Source organism: Xyrauchen texanus, chromosome 45 (genome assembly GCF_025860055.1).
Source record: "Xyrauchen texanus isolate HMW12.3.18 chromosome 45, RBS_HiC_50CHRs, whole genome shotgun sequence".
NCBI lineage: Eukaryota > Metazoa > Chordata > Actinopteri > Cypriniformes > Catostomidae > Xyrauchen > Xyrauchen texanus.
This window is the reverse complement of record NC_068320.1, coordinates 863,850-877,479: the sequence shown is the minus strand read 5'-3', so window position 1 is coordinate 877,479 and position 13,630 is coordinate 863,850. Positions and strand designations below refer to the sequence as shown.

The 13,630-nt window shown below is 40.4% G+C and overlaps 1 protein-coding gene across 1 annotated transcript in view; it reads left to right on the top strand.

The window, feature by feature from the left end:
* LOC127637207 (uncharacterized protein KIAA0930 homolog) overlaps nt 1-12,626 on the top strand; it is a 33,820-nt gene extending 21,194 nt beyond the window's left edge. Inside the window, exons 4-10 of the mRNA XM_052118160.1 lie at nt 2,965-3,042; nt 3,654-3,755; nt 7,220-7,360; nt 7,453-7,641; nt 8,461-8,620; nt 10,165-10,320; nt 10,882-12,626. Of these exons, the coding sequence (XP_051974120.1) occupies nt 2,965-3,042; nt 3,654-3,755; nt 7,220-7,360; nt 7,453-7,641; nt 8,461-8,620; nt 10,165-10,320; nt 10,882-10,922 (867 nt within the window). The 3' untranslated portion in view covers nt 10,923-12,626. The remainder of the gene's footprint in view (nt 1-2,964; nt 3,043-3,653; nt 3,756-7,219; nt 7,361-7,452; nt 7,642-8,460; nt 8,621-10,164; nt 10,321-10,881) is intronic.
* Nucleotides 12,627-13,630: the final 1,004 nt, after the last annotated feature.

Sequence of the window (13,630 nt, the reverse complement as noted above, 5' to 3'; positions counted from 1 at the left end):
AGCTGGTTTAGCTTAACTGCTGGTATATGTCAGGTACGTTCATGAAGGTTCAATTATGGAAGATGTACTTTTCTGCAGACCGTTGGAAGGCAGGGCAATTGGGGAGGACATTTTTAATGTCTTAGCTTTGTAACTATGGACTTTAGTGGACAAACTGTGGGCATCTGTACTGATGGAGTGAAAGCCATAACAGGGAAGCGTAGTGGAGTGGTAAAACACGTGCAAGCAGTTGCGCCCTGTGCGGCTTGGGTACACTGCAGCATCCACAGAGAGGTGCTGGCCACCACGGGAATGCCTGACCATCTGAAGGAAGTTTTAGACAGTGCTGTGAGAATTGTTAACTTTGTTAAAGCAAGGCCCTTGAATTCCTGTTTGTTTACGACATTGTGCAGTGAAATGGGCAGCGACCACGTCACACTGCTACTCCATACTGACGTGCGATGGTTGTCCAGGGGAAATGTACCAACTCAACTGTTTGAATTGAGGGATGAACTTTTTTTTTTTTTTTTTTTTTTATCAACCATGCTTTTGAATTGTGTCACTGCTTGCACAGATGAAGAGTGGCTCACAATACTGGCCTATCTTACGCCACTGTAAAAGGTTTGGGAACCACTGTTCTTTCATTATACAAATTATTTTGGTGGTGCAGTTTTGGCCAGCTTTAAATAAAAGAAAAAAAAAAACAGCATTTTTCCAGTATAAATGTCAAAAAATCCTTTAAACAAGAAAGATTTATTGAGAAGCAACACTACGTTTAGAATTATTTTCAGAGTATATTAACAATGTATCTCGAAAATATGTGTATTTTGTCTTTTTTTACTTGCTTATACACTGATCAGCCCAACATTAAAACCACCTGCCTAATATTATTTAGGTCCCCCTCATCCTGCCAAAACAGCGCCAACCAGAATGCTATTCTGAGACGATATTCTTCTCATCACAATTGTACAGAGCGGTTATCTGAGTTACTGTAGACTTTATCAGTTCAAACCGGTCTGACCATTCTCTGTTGACCTCTCTCATCAAAAAGACATTTCCATCCACAGAAATGCTGAGTAAATTCTAGAGACTGTTGTGTGTGAAAATCCCAGAAATACTCAAACCAGCCCGTCTGACACCAACAATCATGCCACGCTCCAAATCACTGAGACATTTTTCTCCATTCTGATAGTTGATGTGAACATTAACTGAAGCTCCTGACCCATATCTGCATGATTTTATGCACTGCATTGCTGCCATATGATTGGCTGATTAGATAATCGCATGGATGATTGTTGGTGTCAGACGGGCTGGTTTGAGTATTTCTGGGATTTTCACACACAACAGTCTCTAAAATATACTCAGAATTGTGCCCAAAACAAAAAACTTTCAGTGAGCAGTTCTTGTTGATGGGAGGTCAACAGAGAATGGTCAGACTGGTTTGAACTGATAAAGTCTACAGTAACTCAGATAACCGCTCTGTACAATTGTGATGAGAAGAATACAGGTTGGCTCTGTTTTGGCGGCACGAGGGGCACCTACACAATATTAGGCTAGTAGTTTTAATGTTGTGGATGATCGGTCTACTTGACTTTTGAAGCTAGGATGGGCCCGCAGAGAAAAAATATATTATAAAATGATTAATAGCTATAGACTTGACCAACACAAAATAGGTATCCATCTAAAGCTTAGAAGTTGTACTTTCTAATGCATGAAGGCATTATGACCAAAGCTGAACAAGTGCTTTGAAATCTGCTGACAAATCTGAAGTATTCCTTGATCGATTAATATTTTTGAACTGCACATTTAATTGTAATCAGTAAAAACATCAAACTGATCAAATAGCCATGTTTCATATGTTGTTGGAATGCTCTCAAAGAGTAAAATATGTTTTACTCACAGAAAAAATATAGCGAGTAATATTTAAGTATATATCGTTGACATACTTGTTACTTGTAAACAAGTGTTGCTTGTATGCCACGTTTTTGCTTATAACTTCAAGAAAAATAAACGGAACATAAAATGTCACATACCATTACTTCGAGGAGGCGATTATCTTTAAAACAAGCCCAAACACATGTACTTCACATGTAATCAGATGCATAGATTATTAGATAATCCACACAAAGCACATTGTGCACATAGCACATAATGTGCTATCTGGTTAAAATTAAGTTATCTTTCCTGGATCAGATAACTTCGGAAATGATGTACTATGTTGTACAGCGTCATTGGAACACTAAACCAATCACATTAGGATTTAGATGATTGCTGCCAGAGGTGGAAGTCATCCAAATCTAGGCAGAGAGGATCATTCACTCTTTATTACATATGGCCACCAGGAGATGGAGCCAAGTACATGACACAGACACAATGATGACTCAAATGACACAGAATGGAACTCTTTGTAGAGAGAAAATACATTTAGTCATTGTTGTGTAATTAGTTCTTATGTTCAACTATTGTTTATTTGTTTGAAGAGACTTTTGGACAGATAAATTATTGTTGTAATGCTATAACTTTTGATTTGCTTTGTCCTATCCACTCAAAATTTTACTCCGATACGGGTGACATGATTGGGAATAAAACAAAAGCAGTTTGGAGCTTATGATTTTTCAGCAGTTTCATAACCTGAGAGTCTGAGTTTTTCCATAATATATATTATTTAAAAAAAATTGAAAAGTATTTGTTTTTAATATATAATACTGAACAGTTCACCCTTTTTATGCCACGTTATACACCTTTAATTTTGGGTATGCCACTGAAACAAGAAATCTTTAAAAACTCAGAGCTTAGATGGTTCAAACGAAACAACATTCAGTAGTATTAAAGATACTGTATATTCTCTGTATATAGCCTTTATATCTTATGATGTTTATACCGGAAAACAAATACAGTGCAAGACTATCTTTCTGCATCATTGAGGTTTTAACATATTTTGTGACGTAGTTTGTATGTAGTATTTATGAAGTCTTTTTCTCCCAGCTGGACTATGTGGTCACATGCGCAGTTTGCACACGCTCAGATGCAGGAGACATTCACATCCACAAGAAGAAATCACAGGTAACACAACAGTTCCCATTTATCACTGTTGCTCAAGAAGGGGAAGTGTGCACGCAATTCACGTTTACTGTTATTAATATTTTAATATTTAATGGATAGTTCACCCCAAATACAAATTCTCTCATTATTTACTCATCCATATGTCTTTCCAAACCAGTTTGACATGCTTCTGTGGAATACAAAAGGAGATGTTATAGGAACTGGCTGCCTCAGTCAACATTCACTTTCATTTTATGGAAAATATGCAGTGAAAGTGAATAGTGACTGAGGCTGAACATTTATCTCATTTTATGTGCATAGAAATGGTGAGTTCTATCACTATCCCTTTAAAACAATTTGACTAAAAATATAATGAATAAAATATTAATGGATCCACCTTTTGGATTATCGTTAGCATGAAAGACCTGATTTTACCACGGTAAAGGGTGTTAACCCAGGCAATTTTCAATAAAAATGTAAATGGTATAAATAATTAATTATTTTTCCAAGTAATATAGTTAATTATGATTAGTGTGTGTGTGTGTGTGTGTGTGTCTCAGCAATGAATGTGGCTCATCAGATTTTAGAGTAGCTGTGTTTGATGCAGAAACACTTCACACTTTATTTTTCAGCAAGTTTTTGCCTCTCCAAGCAAACACCCCATGGACAGCAAAGGAGAAGAGTCCAAAATGAGCTACCCAAACATATTCTTCATGATCGACAACTTCGAGGAGGTAACCGTCACTGACTATGTTTCCATCCAAGGATTTTTTGGGAAAAAAGTTTTGCCGCATCAAAATAAAGCTGATGGAAATGCTAATTATTGCTGAAAGCTTCGACATAATATTTTTCCGTTTAACTGTAGCGCATAAACTCTATGTCGATACTTCAAATGTCATGGAAAACCAAAAATATAGTGTCGCATGACAGAATTTACCCCAATCGTTACCTTGTGTTAATCATGACGATAAGCACTGTGTCTCGTTTGGAAGTATGCATCCTCCAGATGACCTTATTACTGGGCAGCTAATATTAGCAAAATTTCTTGTTGGTATACTTGTCCTGATACAGACTGGTGTAGGGTAGAGGTGCAGTATTGTTCTTCATCTTCACTTTCTGCCTTGGTTTGTTCCCCTCTGTCTACTCAAATTCACCCAAAAAATGGTTGTACTTTCTACTCTCAATATATGGAAACCATTCGGACAACATGGCTCTCTATGTTTGTTCCCTCAATACTTGACTCTGCAAGGCATCTGTTTTTCCACAGAATGTAAGCAAACTTTTCAGATCTTTATGTTGAAAGGGTTTTGCATCTTTTTCTGACCTTGTTGGGAAGTTTCAGATTCTAATTTTTTTCGTTAATTTCAAGTTTATAATTTTGCTTGCTCCTATTGTCCTTTTTTCCAAAATTGTCTGAAACCTTCTTTATATAAAAGTGTATAATTCAGAAACATGGTTCGGTGTCCATTTAATACAATTTGTTTATTTCGCATGTACTGCCACCTTCCTCTCAGTCCACCAATCAATGTCAGATGGAACTAGTCTGGACCAGGATTGGTGTGAGGATGTTGCTGGCAGGGTTAATTCTACATCATCCTGTGCCAGACTAAGTCTGATTCAATTTAAGGTTTTCCATTTATTTTACAAAGGTCAAATGAAGTAAGCTTTTCTCAGGCACAGATAAAACTTGTAATAGGTGTTTTCTGGCTACTGCTGTTCATACTTGCATGTTTTCTTGTGCGGAAATAAATAAAACCTGGAATCTATATTTGTATATTTATACATACTTGTTAGAACTTTCGAACTTTCTGTATTCATTACATATTCCGATTATTCCGACTTGTGCCACAGTAGATCATCTGTCTGTTCAGACCAGACGGGATAGCTTTCATTGCCCTCGTGCACTGATGAACCTTGGGTGCCCAACACCATCACCAGTTTGTGGTTTGTCCGTCCTCGGACCACTGTCAGTAGGTACTCACGACTGCTGACCGGGACTACCCCACAAGTCTTGCTGTTTCAGAGATGTTCTGAGCCGGTCTTCTGACTATAACAATTTGACCCTTGTCAAAGTCGCTCAGATCTTTTCTCCTGCATTCAACATGTTTACTACGAGAACTGATTGTTCACTTACCATCCAAACTACCCAGACCATGACATGAGGCCTTTATTAGGAGATGATCAATGTTATTCACTTCACCTGTGGGTGAATATAATGGGTCAAAACATTACAACCAAAGTACTTACAGCTGTATATTTACCCTGTTTATCTTACCCCCTAATCCTAACACCACCCATACTTCAGCCTCAGTAGCAGCAAATGTAAATCTTATGATGATTTTGCAGAACAACGTGTAGTTGGTACATAGCAGTTAAAGACACTTAATATAAAGTGGGACCAGAACATAGCTATAAATCATGTGCCCAAATATCTGTCCTCTTGCAATAGGAAATCAAATGAAGTACACCTATATTTGACGTGAAAAGGTCAGCATTGATTAAATGTTTGTGCAGACAGGTTGGATGGGTTTATGTGCATTCACTTTTGGTTTTTCTAGACAAGCACAGACTAAAACCTCTTAAAGTGGCCATAAAACTAATATTTTAGTTTTTCATGACCATTTTCCACCCTCACTTAGACTGTATCTTTAAGACTTCAATATGTACATTTGAAGGTCTGGCTCTTTCTCCGATCTTTAGATAAAATCCTACACTGAACCACTCTGCAACAGAGGCCATCAGTACCTTTTCAATATTTAGTTCACTTGACCCACCCTGACAAACAATAAAGGATTTGCTCACCCTCATATCATTTCAAATTACTTCTTTACAAATATCTTTTGTGGTTTGCATAAGGAAGTTCAATGTAAAGGAGGCGGCGAGAACAGGCTTGATGATACAAATATTTTGAATGATAAACTTAAAAGACAAACACACACAAAGACAAAGATCCCCCATTTAGCCTTAACAGACTGTAGGGGCAAGTGCTGTTAGCGAGCACCTATGAAGGCCGGAACGGTACACAAGGGGGTGGGTGGCCAGCACCACGCCGGACCGCCAACAATCTCTCTCCCGCAGGCTTAATTTGTCTGAAAAGGGACCGGGTGTGTATAATCACGTGCCGGCCCCGCCCTCCACCCTGCCACATTCCTCCCTCGTTCTCTCAGGCAGGAGAGGCCCCGGGATGACGTACACCCCCCCCCCCCTTTCCCTGGGGAGGGGCGTGCCTTTTGCCCCGTCTGCCGGCAGGTCATCCCCGTCTACCTGGATGAGGGAGGGGACAAGGGGAGGGAAACAGAAATAATTAAATAGGAGGGGTACTTCCTGTAACAGTGTAGTACCCCCCCAAAAAACACTGTAAAATTTAAATGAGAGGGAAAAGGCCAACACAGAGCGGCAGTGAGAGAGAGAGAGGAGAGAGAGATAAAACACTTACTCGCCAGTTCTCCGATACACCGTAGCTTGTTCCTCGGCCACTCCTCCACCCTCTAACGGACGTCAGGCACGCGTCTCCGGGCGGATCGGAGGCAGACCTCCAGCCCCTTGCGGACGGAACGCCCCGCCACATTCTTGGGGAACAGAAGGGGTCTCCCCCGCCCGCTGGCAGCAGTTCTCCCGCTCCAGGCGGTCGGCAGCGAGCCCTTCTACGCTCGTAGTCATCAGTCTCAGACCCTGGCACGTTTCGCCGGCTGGTAGGGGACTCCTCCACCCCTGGCAGCGGCCCTGACCGCTCTAGGTGGTCGTTAGGATCCCCTTCTCCCCTCGCGGTCGGCATCCGTCATCCGCTTCCAGGCAGCTTGGGTTGGACGGTAGTGCCGAGAACTCTACTACGTATCACTCTCGGCCTTTATTCCTCTCAGAGGCTTGATTAGCCTGATAAGGGACCGGGTGTGTATAATTACGACCCGGCTCCACCCTCTGCCCTGCCACAATATTTGAATGAATATCACAACCCATCTCTGAGCATTAGTCAAAATGCATCCGTTATCTTTTCTAATTTAATATATTTAACACAACTTAATTGATTATTATTTGATCAGCATAACAATTTGAGTGAACATTTTAATTGAAAAAATAACATGCATTTGAGAATATCTTGGTATTTGATATGTTCCTGGTCCCAGCAGGATTTGAGGAGGTTCTAATGGACATCTGACCTAATCTAAATCTAAGAAATGTGGTTGTGTGTGTTTGGTAGGTGTTCAGTGATATGACTGTTGGAGAAGGTGAAATGGTTTGTGTGGAGCTGGTGGCCAGTGACAAGAGCAACACGTTCCAGGGCGTTATCTTCCAGGGGTCCATCCGATACGAAGCCCTCAAGAAAGTCTATGACAACCGGGTACGATTCCATTACACTTCCTTTACAGTCCTGAGACGGGTCCAAAGAACTCATTTGTTTTTATGTCATGGTGTCTACTTGTATCTTTTAAGGTAAGCGTGGCAGCTAAGATGGCGCAGCGCATGTCTTTCGGCTTCTACAAGTACAACAACATGGAGTTTGTGCGGATGAAAGGTCCTCAGGGCAAAGGTCACGCTGAGATGGCTGTGAGTCGAGTGCCCACTGGAGACACCTCGCCCTGTGGCACTGAAGAAGACCAAGATTCCCCACTCCACGAGAGGGTCAGGAGAACCTATGATCTGTTCCCCATTCTTCAGTTCATTACAATCACTTGACGTCTTAACTTGTAAAACGAAAGTTTCTTCTTCAATATAAGTGCTATCAGTAGCATTTGTGGCCTAATTTCCGTTAAAACAATAATGTGTTTACAGCCGTGGCGATTTCTCAGGGCCAGCAAAGTCTTCTCTGCTGACGTAACATGCCTAATAAATAAATCTTTTCATCCTTTCATTCTCATTGACCTTTATGCATTGTATTTCAATCGCATTCCACTCATAATTCATCTAGAAATGAATTAGCAAAATGAAAAATTTAAGGTTTATCCCATCAGAATTTATTCCTCGATGCTTACAAACAAAGTGTGACAACTGTTGTGTGGACGTGTTTTAAAATGTCAATTGACTGCCACATAATATATGATGGGCATACGCCGTCTTATTCATTGTTATACTGTTTTTTTTTTAATGGCTTGAACCGCACTGAAGGCCTAGAAATGCACGGGCTGCGGCTGGTTTACAGGAACACATAACCAGTTCGTCTGTTAGAACAGGAGTCCCACCTCAAAATGGATATTAGACATTTTACAGCTCAAATAATGAGCAGGGTTTTCTAAATAATTCTTGTTTTAACAAAATAAATGAGCCTCACAGTTGTGTTTTAAATCCTCTGGAAGCTTTTCTTTACACAACATGATAAAAATTCATTTCTGCAGTAATGGACATTATGCCACAAATTCTGTTGATTGAGTTTCACTTGTATTGAGTTCGAAACATTCAGTTGAAATAAATTTAGATTAAAATATACAGATGTTTTCCTCACAGGTGACATCTTTCAGCACCCCCCCGACCCCAGAGAGAAACAGACCCTCCTTCTTCTCACCATCACTGCGCCGCAAAGTGCCCCGAAACCGAAACGCTGAGATGAAGAAATCACACTCTGCAAATGACAGCGAGGAGTTCTTTAGAGAGGAAGATGATGAAGGTATTGACGCAAACCCACACGCACCCACACAAAACATGCGCACACACACACACACACACACACACATGAATTGTCACAGTATTATCAGCTCAATATAAAAGCAAGGCAAGTCAGTGGAAGCAAATGGGAATATAATGGAAACGTACTTGACGTGCGTGTGTGTGCGTGTGTGCGTGCGTGTGTGCGTGTGTGCTTTGTGCGTGTAAAATTAGACAAAGTGAGTGGAAGTAAAAGGGTGCTGAACCAGTGACTGTTCTATACCTGTAACTACCTGCGCTGTCTTTGGTTTTTTTGTTCTGGATCATTTGCAGAAGTTTGAAAGCACATATAGGAAGGGCAGCTCAGAGCATTGCAGTAGTCCAGTCTAGAGATGACAAGAGCCTGGACAATGAGTTGTGCAGCATGATAGGAAGTGTCTAATGTTGTAGAATGCTATATAGTATTATCATTGATGTTGGTTAAATGAGGTGGAGGTGATATTCTTTCATCCAGGCAAAGGTGCCCATTATGCCAGCTGAGATCCATGCAGCCATTGTGTGGTTGTCCATTGAGAACAATAAGTACAGAAAGGTGTCATTGGTGTAGCAGTGGTAGGAAACACATGTGACTGGATGGTAGGTGGCAGCAAGGTTGTGTACAGTGAGAAGGGTCTGAGGACTGAACCAGTGCTTAACTGATGTGACTTAGACACTTCCCTCCAAGATACCCTTAAAGGAATAGCTCAACCAAAGATGAAAATGATCTCTTCATTTACTCATTCCATCCTAGATATGTATAACTTTCTTTATTTTTCAGAACACAAAGATGTTTAGAAGAATATCTCAGCTCTGTAGGTCAGTACAATGAAAGTGAATGGTGACCAAAACTTTGATGCTCCAAAAAGCACTTAAAGGCAGCATAAAAGTAATCCACAAGACTCAAGTGTTTCACCCAAAAATTATTGGATCACTTCAGAAGACATGGATTAAACCAGACCAAAATATAACTCCTCTTTCACTATAAATTCTGACATCAGCAGTCTCCTTTGCAATCATAATTTCAAGCCATTTAGTGCTTGACACATGCATCAAGAAGTGTAATCGAGCTTGATCTCATGATCGTGGCTAGAGACCGCAATGGTAAGATGTTCGGTGAAAAAGGAGATATCATTTGGTCTGTTCTCATCCAAACCCGATTCGATCACTTCATAAGACTACAGTGTTTTAATCCATGTCTTCTGGAGTACTTTAACACGGCCTTAATGTGTTTTTTTGCTTAAAAATGTTGGTCACCATTCACTTGGATTGTATGGACCTACAGAGCTGAGATCTTTGTTTGTGTTCAGCAGAATAGAAAAGTCATACACCACATGAACTATTCCATTAAGGATCTACCTATAAGGTGGGACCTCAAACCATTGGAGTGTAGTTCCCATGATGCCCACCTGTTAAGACAAGAGGATCTGGTCATTTACGGTTGCTTTTTGCTACATTTGTGACACATTTATTTCACCCATTATTTTTTAAACAAAGTGAAGTTGAAGGGACTGAATTCCTCCCCCTCAGACATGTGCAACACAACAAACCTGCGTTCCCGATCGCTGTCCGGGACTGGTCGATCACTGGTGGGTTCTTGGCTAAAGCTGAACAGAAAAGACGATTATTTCCTGCTGTATTCTCATCTCACCTATGTGACTCTTCCTTTGCATCGCATCACCACAGGTACAGCACACCTGCCTCCCATGCTAACATTACATAACAACAGTAAGAAGACATGACGGGTTATCTGCATTCAGGAGAACATTTAATAGGAACATTGTAGACATTCATCCGGTTTAGAGAGTTGGAACATTGTATGTAAAATTCTGTTTTGATTTAATCTGATGTGCATGAGTAAAGCCGAAACATTAAAGTTCTGAACTGCAGTGATATGTGAATGGTAGCAATATAGAAGCTGCTTCTGTGAACATTAAAACCTTGGAATATTCCTCAAATATATGCAAAAACTGTGCGTTCAAATTTTAGATGTATTATTCCTTGTTTTACTTGATTTTTAGCAAGTTCATATTCTCAAAACTTTGTAACCGTGATGTTTGATTTATATTTATTCATCGCCCCATTGTGGACTTTAAAAATCTGATGATCACTGATGTCTGGAAGCTTTTTTCCTAACTGAAATAACATCTTAAACATTTCCAAATTCTAATTATATCTATAAGTTTCTCATCCCTTTTGACAGCCTCAAAGAAGTAATGTCTTCTCTTTCTTTTGAATCATCTTTAGATATTATGGAGGTGAGACAGAAGTCTATCTTGATGTTCTAGCATTCCTGACTTCTAAACCACATTACCAAGTGCCTCCTCACATCAGGCCCACAAGGAACTGCCATCTGGTGTCTGGACAGATTACTAAAAATAATACACAACAGCAAAAGAGAAGAGGAGAAACTTAAGGAATAAAATCCCTCAAGAAGTGCCTCTTCTACAAGTTTTCTGTGGAATCGACGCGACCAACAGAAATGACTCAAGTCCTGGAATTAAAATGGCACTATATAACTCCAGACATTGACGCGAAAGGGAAATGTTTAATGGGAAATAAGACAAAGAGTAAACAAATGTCTTTCTTGTAAATACACTGCTGCTTAGATACTCTGTGAAATGTACGACCACAACTCCATCCCTTCAGCCTGAACTCAAGAGACACTTCGTGATTTTGTGCATAGTATATTTTCCATACAGCTCTAGGCCTTAATACATCGCTGACCAGCTAATATATAACAAACGTTGTCCTTCTGATAGCCCGTCTCGCATCCCAACTGTCAACACTTTAATGGAATAGTTCAGCCAAAAATGAAAACTGTACCATTATTTACTCTTGACCCTCATTTAGCAACACAAAAGGAGACATTCTGAAGAATGAACTAGTCGTCTTTTTTGTCTTCAGTTACAGGAAACGTAACGCTCAAGATGAAAAGTCCACCTTTAATACACTTTTATGGTTCTTTCGTGTCCTTTTTGAAGCTGGTAAGCTCCATTCATGCTAATGGACAAGAGCGAGCAGTGCATTACTTAAACGTTCTTCTTTTGTGTTCAAATGGGGAAAAGTACCAAGGGTTTTAAAACAACATGAGTAATGACAGAATTTTGGGTAATTATTCCTTCTAGTAAGTGCTGGATGTTTGGTGAATGCTCTTCTATGCTTACACACTGTCTGTTACTTGATTTGTTTGACTCTCTTTGTGATCTTGAAATACTAGTGATTATGATGTGTTGAAGGAACTTCATAGGTCATTTTTGAGGCTCAAAGTTTCTGACATCACCAGAGCACAGTTCTTAGAAACATCAACGTCCACCATGACACTGTCCATTAATGTGACACTAGATAGTCATTCGCTGTGAGTGTTAAAGGGTCTTCTTAAATTAGTTTGTTTTTGAACAATCTTTTGCACTAAAGGGCTTTTGGAGTTGCTCGTGTTTAGCCAACCCAAATTGTCAGTATTGATTTGTGTGTCGGCTGAATGTAATAATTGACCATACAGCTTTAATATCCATTTGATATAAGATTTTGAAAAATGCTGTTTGAACTCTTTCAAGACCCAAGTCTTTTGCGCCATTGTTTTTTTCTGTATTTGACTTTCAGTTGAAGGCTATTTTTAAGGACGTTAGCAGTTTGTTAAATGCTGTACATGTGCTTTTGTATCAAGTGGTTATTAAGCAAAGTAAATGTGCATGTTGTCATAGTTATATACACTTTTTCTGTACATCTTTATGAAAAAATACACATTACAAAAAAACAAGCTCTTGTTGAAGTGAATTGAGCTTATGAACTCACCTTTACTACAAGTGCATTGTGGGATTTCACATAACGTAACAGAGATTGCGGTCTATAGAGTTGTCTGTATCCAAATGTGAACACTTAAAGATGCTTTAAGCGATTTGGTTTTTATGAAAATGTTAATATTACCTGCTTGATATCACTGTAATGGGTGCCATGAAATATGACCCCTTTCACTGACAGGCTAAAGCTGCATCCAAATTGGCATACTTTTTAATGTTTAGTATGACAAAAACAGTATGCCAATAAAGCAGTAGGGTGTCCGAATCCTCAATATTTATAAAAGATTAGGGAACAAACACTTACTATGTGTAGACGTCACGTTTAAAATGCTGAATGAAAGGATAAATGGTGGAGAACTGCGAGCCACGCGGCTCAATTCAACTGTATGTGCTTGTGACGAGTAAGGATGGACGCCTGCCACTGAGCTACCCATATCAGCCAGGAGAGGGATGAGGAGACGACCGAGAAGCCAGTTTGAGAGAGATATGCACGGAGGTGTGTGTGTGTGTGTGTGTGTGGCGTGCGTGTGCGCATCAATGTTTGGTTGTGCTGAAAAGCAGTTTTTGTGTTGTGTCTGATTAAATGTCTTCATGATTGTTCACCCGGTTCACGCCTTCTTTTCTTTTTGCCACAGTTCTATATACCAAGAAAGTTGTTGCTTGTGCTTAAGCTTGTTTAATGAAAACCGTGAAGATAATCTACTCTGGATTTGTTATTCCATCATATATCCACCGCCTTCAGGTCCGGTGACCAGACCCTTTATACTGTGGCCCGGGCTGACCTGAAAAGAGGCATCAAAAGGGCCAAGTTGGATTATCGGCGGAGGATTGAGGCATATCTGGAAAGTAATGACAGCAGGCGGGTGTGGCAGGGAGTCCAACAGCTCACCAATTACAGGTCCACCGCAGGAGCAGCTGAGGGTGAGGCCTCGCTGGCAGAGGAACTGAACACTTTCTTTGCCCGCTTTGAGGTGGAAGCAAGTATGGCAGCGACACTACACCCCATGGTCCATAGTAACGTCACCTTTACTGAGCATGAAGTGAGGCGTACACTACAGGCCGTGGACCCGAAGAAGGCTGCTGGGCCAGATGGCATCTCTGGGTGTGTTCTAAAAGAATGTGCGGATCAGCTGGCTGGAATCTTTACGAGGATTTTCAACCAGTCCCTGGCTGAATCCACAGTCCCACCATGCCTG